The sequence below is a fragment of the Notothenia coriiceps genome, unplaced genomic scaffold, assembly GCF_000735185.1.
Source record: "Notothenia coriiceps isolate Sejong01 unplaced genomic scaffold, NC01 NC01_scaffold00012857, whole genome shotgun sequence".
NCBI classification, from domain to species: Eukaryota; Metazoa; Chordata; class Actinopteri; order Perciformes; family Nototheniidae; genus Notothenia; species Notothenia coriiceps.
The window spans coordinates 1-8,473 of record NW_011345558.1 but is presented as its reverse complement, the minus strand read 5'-3'; the positions used below and the strand labels follow the sequence as shown (position 1 = coordinate 8,473).

Genomic DNA, 8,473 nt, shown 5'->3' with positions numbered 1-8,473 from the left:
TATTTTCTTATGTTGTTCATGTTTGTACCGTCATAAACCAAAGAAAATTATTTGTATGCGTACCTGGCAATAAACTTGATTCTGATTCTGATCTATATAGACATTTTATTCATTGGGATAAACCCCTTGAGATGCACCATCTCGTTTTCAAGGGGGTCCCGACAATAGCAACAACTTACAGACATACGTAAACAAAAATAATTAAAAGCAAAACATGACACACAAGACAAACCACATACAGTCTGTTCAGTGAAATTCAAGCAATGCACACAATCATTACAATTTGAGACAGTCAAGCCAATCAGTTTCATCAATATCAGTTAATAACAAGTGCAGACCAGTTGAAAGTGAGATAACAATGCATATTTGAATATACCCAATGATGCAAGAGATCTAATAGCAGCAGGTAAAGTATTCCAGTCAGTTGGGGCTTTGAACATGAACGCTCTTCTGCCAATCCATTTTTTTGCAGTGGGGACAGAGAAATAAATCTGAACAGAATGTCTAACTTGATGAATCTTTCTCCCTCTTTCTCTCAGGGCTACGAGGACTGGCTCCGACACAAGGCTGACTGCTCTATAAACGAGTGTCCGGTGGACGTGGTGCAGCAAGGGAAGGTGGTGAGGACTCAAAGTCACAAGCTACGGGTAAGAATAGCCTCATTAGAGCAGTGTAGCACCTGAGGCTAAAAAACAACGCTACAGTGGTGCTGCATAGCCCACTTTTAAAAAAACTCAACTCCCCCCTTTCTCTTTCTAGCCGCAGTCCTCTCTAACTTTGTTTCCTTCCTCTCTGGCCTCTCGCTTGTCTTTCCCACCAATTAATTGCCGTGAAACTGTAGTAGAGGAACAATTATAGTGTCCCCTTGTGCACCGTGCGGGAAGCCCCTTTGGCAGGTTCCCAGGACTGATGTATTTCATGAGAGAGGATATTCCTGTCATCATCCTGTGACGCTCTCTTATGTCAGTCTGTTGCAACTCTTTGGTATCAGTCTCATTCTAGAAAGTGGTTTATAATCCATCAGACTTATGTAATATCAAAACCCATGTTCGATTCTATTTAGGATCCGCATTTTCTGCAATAGCATCGACTATACCTTGCCGTATTTTGCTTTAAAATAGTACGTCGAAATGGTTTCCTATGTTTAATTGCATACCCACGCATGACAGATTTGATGTAATACAGATATTTGATCCTGAGTTCAGTATTACTGTTTCAGGAGACACTGTTAAAGTGGACCTATCATGCTATATTTGAATAATATATTGTAGGGCCATACCTATACAAAACATGTCTGTGAAGTTTTTTTTCAAAATACCAAACAGATCATGCATTTTAGCCATGCCTCATTTCGCTCTATTTGCTCTATTCCAGCCCTGTTTTTACAAGGGCTGATTCTGTGGCAAATGAGCTGCAGCTGACCACGCCCCCCTGCAAAGGAGGGGGGCGAGGCACGAGCGTCATGTTACCATGCTGTAACCATGCTGTAACCATGCTGCTAACATGCCACGCAACCTCCCATTCCCCTGATAGGTGGAGAGTTGGCCATATAGGCGGAGTTCCTCGTTCCTGACGTCAGAGATATTTAAAATCTGTATCAGCCCTGTTGCAGCCCCGTTTTTAGAGATTTGGGTATGGAGGAAAAGAGAGAGGGTTGTGTTTTCTGACACTTGGTGAGTTCCCTGACACACCGGGGACACATATTCATGTATAAAAAACGTACAAAAGTGCATTTTGTATGACAGGTCCACTTTAAGTCTCCTTTATTCACACCAACGACCCCCCCGCCTCCTCATCTTTTTACTTCTCCTGCTGCTGACATGGAAATCAATCTCAACGCTCCAACTTACGCTCCAATTCCTAAAATACACTTAGAGTAGTGTTTTCGTAAGACAACACTCTAGCCACGTTCATTGATGACATTTCACCTGGATACAACTTGTGTTTCTATCTTTACACATCATTCAATTGCTATGACTGTTACACGATGCTTTGCGCAAACAGCTGCTAACGTAGGTATACAAAATATCCAACAGCAATAAACACATGATTAAAATGAGCACCACTTTTACCAGCTGCAATAAACACATTAATGGATTTATAATCATAATCCAGTAACTCGTATGATTCTAAATTGGACCTATATGCTTACAGAATACTGTTGCTTTTGGTACTTTGTAGTTTATTTGATGCCAATACTTGTAATACTTGTGAACTTTTACTTAAGAAAGATGTTCAATGTTGTTATTCTCTCAATTTGGTGTTGCTACTTTAAGGAAGAGATCTGAGTTCTCAGCACAATACAGAAGCATGAATAGTGTGCTATAAGAGTAAGACGCTGTCACGATTCTTGTGTTGTGTCACGTTTTTAGTTTTGTGTGTCTGGTAGTGGGTGTTTTGCTGTTCTCCTTTTCATGTTTTCCTCCCTGTGTATTGTCTGGTCTTTCTCCCTGTGTTTTCCTGTCTGTCGTTAGTTTCCCTGGTGTGTCTAATTCCCTGATTGTTTTCACCTGTCACCCCTTGTGTGTCTCCTGTGGTCATCAGCATCAGTCCCGCCCCTGATTGTTCCCATCTGTGTCTTATTGTCATGTGTTTAAATTCCCCTGTCTCCCAGTGTTCAGTCTCAGTTCGTCTTGTCTCTTGCCTTGGTCAGGTCTATGCTCTTTTGTACTTAGAAAAGTACCACGTGAGCGATTATCGTTTTGTTCCCAATTTTTGTCATCTCAATTCTGAGATTAGTTAGAAACCTTTTGTTTTGTTCACCGTGTTTATTGAAGAAAATAAAGTATCTTACCAATACTTTACCTCTGTCTCTCGGGTCATGCAATTGGGTCCTACCTCCTAAGTGTCTGAGTTCTTAACAGACGCNCAGCAATAAACACATGATTAAATGAGCACCACTTTTACCAGCTGCAATAAACACATTAATGGATTTATAATCATAATCCAGTAACTCGTATGATTCTAAATTGGACCTATATGCTTACAGAATACTGTTGCTTTTGGTACTTTGTAGTTTATTTGATGCCAATACTTGTAATACTTGTGTACTTTTACTTAAAGGTGACCTATCATGCAAAATGCACTTTTGTACGTCTTATATACATGAATATGTGTCCCCGGTGTTCCAGGGAACTCACCAAGTGTCAGAAAACACAACCCTCTCTATTTTCCTCCATACCCAAATCTCTAAAAAAGGGGCTGCAACGGATCTGATACAGACTGATCCAGATTTGAACACTTCTATGATGTCACAGAAGTGGCGCTACGGCTATTGGGCCAACTCCACCAATCAGGAGGAGACAGCCACGGACATTGCCGTTCGAAAGCGCTGGAGACGCTGTAGTACATATGCCAGGCCTTCAGATGGTGCTGTTCTCACAGTACTCCTACAGTATTTATGGAAGCAGATTAATATTTCTTGAGGAAAAACAGGAAGCAGCTTCTCTGAGCTGCATATTAATCTGCAGATATGTATCTCATGTCAACGCAGCGTGAATAAAGCGGAGGTGTCAGAGAACATGGCGGGAGTGTCGAGCTCAGCAGCTCCTATGTAGATGTTTAGATTGTACGCTGTATCTCAGTCTGCCTTCAGCATTGTGTTGATGAGTGCAGGTACATGTCATTCTGCTGCGTCTGCTTCTCCTGTCGAGCGTGCACAGAGTGTGTGGGATGTTGAGGGTCAGAGTAGAATAAAGCGCCCTGCTTTAAAGGTTACAGAGTCTTATAGTATGTGTTGCCGTAGCAGCAGAGGTGGACGAATTAGTAATACAGTAGTGTTGGTCTCTATGTCTCTATGTCTTTGTTAGGATCCCTTTTAGCACTACTATAAGCATGGGCTATTATTTCTTGGGTCCACACACATACAGACAAACACACAGCTGCACACTATACCCACATACATACAACAAACATAAACAAAGCAAATTAAAACATGTTATTAACAATCAAGTATGGAAGTGAAACACAAATGATCATACTATCAACCATTATTAAGCCAAACACGTCATTAACAATCCAGAACAAAAAAATAATTACTCATGGCAAAATCCTTGTCTGAAATGATCTTACAAATAGATATACAAACATCATTTTAGTCCTGTTTAAGTTTAAGTCCTGCATTTATTTATTTACTTGTTTATTAATTTATATATTTAAGTACAAAGTTATTAGCATTATTTTATAATTTGAGTAGCAGAACAAAACATACTCATTATAAAGAATGGCCAGTAGGGATTCCTTTATGAGTACATTATTTTTATTTTGCAGCAATAAAGCTGGAGATAACTTCAATGAGTTAGTTAGTCGCCTGGCATCTTAATCCATGAAAGCACATCATAATTCATTATTGGTTTATATTTGTGTATGAATAAAACTTACCTGCAAAGTAGCTTTTGTTGACAAATTAATGTACAGGAGCCAAAAGTACAATATCTGCTTCCAAATTGAAGCAGAGTGGAGCATTAAATAGAAATATACAAGAAAAGGTACCTCACATTTGTACAGTAATTAGGTAAAGTACTTGAGTAAGTGTACTGTGCTTAACAGCAGTGTTCACTTCATGCCATTAGTGGGGAAAGACATTTGTCATCAGAAAACAGAAACTCTCTCTCTCTCTCTCTCTCCCTTTGTGTGTCTTGCAGCGTTCTCCGTACCAAGGGTCCTCTCTCCTGTAGATCAAACAGAGAGGATTAGAGTGTGAATCGGGAGCAGGAATAATGATGAATATATTAATCATGCAAAATCAGAGAGCGTGTGTCATGTGTATGGTCACCGTGGAGATGGGATTTATCAGAGCTTAAGCTGCTCCACTCGCATAATCCGTTATGCAACTTCTCAATCCTTTGGGGGAAAAAAAAGGAATGGTAAAGGATGAGCAGACGTTTCCCCTCAGGCCTGTCTGTCTGTCTTTCACTCTGTTTATCTCAGGCTCTCGTCATAATACTCATTTATTATTTATGCGAAAGCCATTAATGTGTGTCTTGTGTGTGTCCTGCTGTCAGGTGGGGGACATCGTGGTGGTGAGGGAGGATGAGACTTTCCCCTGCGACCTCATCCTGCTCTCCTCCAGCCGCCATGACGGGACCTGCTACGTCACCACCGCCAGTCTGGACGGGGAGTCCAGTCACAAGGTGCTGCCATCAGGGGGGGATTTAACTTGATTCAAAACTTTATCTCAAAACAGGAAAGCATTTGGGATTTAGTAGTAGGTCTTTAAAACATGTGTTTGCTCATTTAAAAGCCATTTGGTGGCCCATGTACTGGGATTAGTCTCTGTTGCAGAGGACCATGGTTCGAATCCAACCCAGTAACCAATCCACACGTTATCCAGTCTTTCCCCCACCCCCCCTTTTAACTCTGGCCCAAAAATGAATCTCAAATAAAAATGTCCAATTCCCTTTCCAGTTTGTCACATCTGAGAATTCAATGATATTCTTTGCCGTACATTATTGATTGATTACATTTATTTGATGTGTTTGATGAATTAAACAACTAATGTAGCACTGCAGTCAGTATATTGCATAAACTGCATATCTCTGATTTAGTCAGAATCTCGTCACAAAGTGTAAAGAGTAGTTCAGGATTTTGTAATATTTGACTGGATTTTAAACTGAGTATCTTTGATCCCAAAACAGGATCATTGGGATTCAGTAGGTCTTTAGGTGGTATGTAAGCCAAATTGAGCAAGTGACATAAATATCAAACACTTCCCGTTTCTCAAAATCTAAGAATTTGGTGATTGATTGAAAAAACACAAATAACTATCTTTGTTTTTTCAACTGTCTCAGACAATTTGAAGCCATTGCTTGATTTTTTTTCAGTCGTTTCGGACACTTTTTGAGAACAATCGTTCAAGATGATCATGCGCAGATTTATTGATTTGAAAAATAATCAACACATGAACACAGACACAGAAATGCACAATGACATAAGTGACACATGTGGCATTTCATATTTGTGCTTCTACTCTGATGTTCATCGCTGTCACTCACACGCATGGCTTAGCACACACACACACTCACACACATATATATTCGTATCCCAGAGCGTATGGTGGAGTACTACAGCCTCGCTCCTCAAACTCACCCTCGGGTCGACCCCCTGATGAGCCCCTCCCCCCCACCATGCTGTTCTCTGCTCACCTCCCCGCCTCGCTCAGTCGTTTAGAAAATCTGCCAGAAGCCATACTGCGGTCGCCAGATGAACCCTGCCCTCATTAGTGGCTTGCGGGTGACATTTCCCTCTGTTGTCTTCTTCTTCCCCCTTCCTCCACCCTCCTATCTCAGACCTATTATGCTGTACAAGATACCCTGGCCTTTAGAACGGAGCAGGAGGTGGACTCGCTACACGCCACCATCGAATGTGAACAACCACAGCCTGACCTCTACAAGTGAGCGTGACACCAATCACTGATGCATCACATTTTTTTTTTCATTTACTTGATCTTGTATTACTTTTTGTTTGCATTACTCTCTGGGTTTTATGATGTGTTTGGTTGCTTTCTTTAATTTCTGTGCGTATTGAATGTGTTCTGTTTTAATGGAAAGCACTTTGTTATTATGTTTGAAAGGTGCTTTATAAATAAGGATTATTCTTATCCTTAGTCATATTAAAGTAGTAGTATTTATTTATTTTATATTATTTTTGTATAATGCACAACTGTTTCTTGTCTTACTTTCATTGTACTGTGATTTGTTTTCCTCTTGCAGATTTGTGGGACGCATTAATATTTACAAGGACAAAGAAGAGCCAGTGGCTAGGTGAGAGTGCTTTTTATCCTAGAAAGGTTATTTATTTTTATTTGTTGGTGTAACGCTTATTGACAAGGCCAACTGTCTTTCTCAATTCATCAAATGCATTTATTTATTTTTCTCAATGAAAACAATCTGTTTCTTTCCTGCAGACCACTTGGGGCTGAGAATTTGCTCCTTAGAGGAGCCACACTGAAGAACACACAACATATTTATGGTAACAAGCACTGTTTAATATCTCTTTAATGTTTGAGCAATGAGGCTGATATCAATCTTTTCTTCATAACCCTCTTTGTTATCTCCCCTCAGCTGTTGCAGTCTACACTGGTATGGAGACTAAGATGGCGCTTAATTATCAGTCTAAATCTCAGAAGCGCTCCGCTGTAGAAAAGTAGGATCCACGTCCACACTCTTCAATTTAATAGTATGGTTTATACATTCCCTGTTCCCTCCTCCTAATCTGTGCCCTCTCTCTCTGCAGGTCGATGAATGCCTTCCTCATAGTGTACCTGTTCATCTTGATCAGTAAAGCGGTCATCAACACGGTTCTGAAATACGCCTGGCAGTGGTCTCCAGACAGAGACGAGCCCTGGTACAACCACAGGACGGAGAACGAGCGCCAGCGACATGTGGTCGGTACACCAACAACACTTATTTTTTATTTATTTAAATGTTGTACAGGCAAGAGATAAACATATATTGTAAATTACACAACAGTATGATGAGAGGACAATACCTACTCACACAAAATACAAGTAAATAAATCAATGAAAGAGACAAAACCAAGTTAACAGGATATCTTCAACATTTCAAATGACTAGGTCGACAGTTCAATACACCCAAGAATCAAAAACTCATGACATGCAGAACATATTTATTCTTCAACATTATCACACTCTCTCTTAAAGCTAATTGTGTACCATTTCATGTTGTGTTGTGTCACCTTTTAATAGTCTGAAGCCATTTAAAAAAAAAAAAAAAGGTTTGTATGGTAGAGCCAAAAAATGGTCTCTACAATGAATTATAACAAAGTCATTTCCCGCTTTCCCTCCTTACTCCAGGTGATCCGAGCCTTCACAGACTTCCTGGCCTTCATGGTCTTATTTAACTACATCATCCCAGTGTCTATGTACGTGACGGTGGAGATGCAAAAATTCCTGGGCTCCTATTTCATCACATGGGATGAGGAAATGTTCGACGAGGAGCTGGGAGAGGGGGCTCAGGTCAACACCTCGGACCTGAACGAGGAGCTGGGACAGGTACATGAGACGCAGACGTTAGCAAACAGTATCTTCATGTAAACTATTTAAAGACACACTCTTATCCTACCCTCTTCCTTCCCTCCCAGGTGGAGTATGTGTTCACTGATAAGACAGGCACTCTCACGGAGAACAACATGGAGTTTATTGAGTGCTGCGTCGATGGGAACGTCTACATCCCACATGCCATCTGCAACGGCCAAATCCTCAGCGCTGCCTCCAGTATAGACATGATTGACTCCTCACCCGGAGGATACAGGAGGGTAAGTGTGTGTGTGTGTGTGTGTGTGTGTGTGTGTGTGTGTGTGTGTGTGTGTGTGTGTGTGTGTATAGTGTATGGTCATTTGCTTTTACCTCTCCCTCCAACTCAATCTAAGTGCATCTCGGTAAAGCATTTGCTGACAGGCCACTGTGACTCCGCTTACCTTAAAAATCGCTGTTGCAAATCAGTTAAGGTAAATG

The 8,473-nt window shown here is 40.8% G+C and overlaps 1 protein-coding gene across 1 annotated transcript; it reads left to right on the top strand.

Moving 5' to 3' along the window:
- Window positions 1–539: 539 nt before the first annotated feature.
- Window positions 540–8,274, top strand: LOC104947616 (probable phospholipid-transporting ATPase IH; the record flags this gene model as incomplete). Its single annotated transcript, XM_010773663.1, has 9 exons — window positions 540–647; window positions 5,004–5,132; window positions 6,288–6,391; window positions 6,711–6,761; window positions 6,905–6,969; window positions 7,062–7,143; window positions 7,234–7,384; window positions 7,814–8,011; window positions 8,101–8,274. Coding segments are annotated over 9 exons (1,062 nt in total), but the record flags the coding sequence as incomplete, so codon positions are not given.
- Window positions 8,275–8,473: the final 199 nt, after the last annotated feature.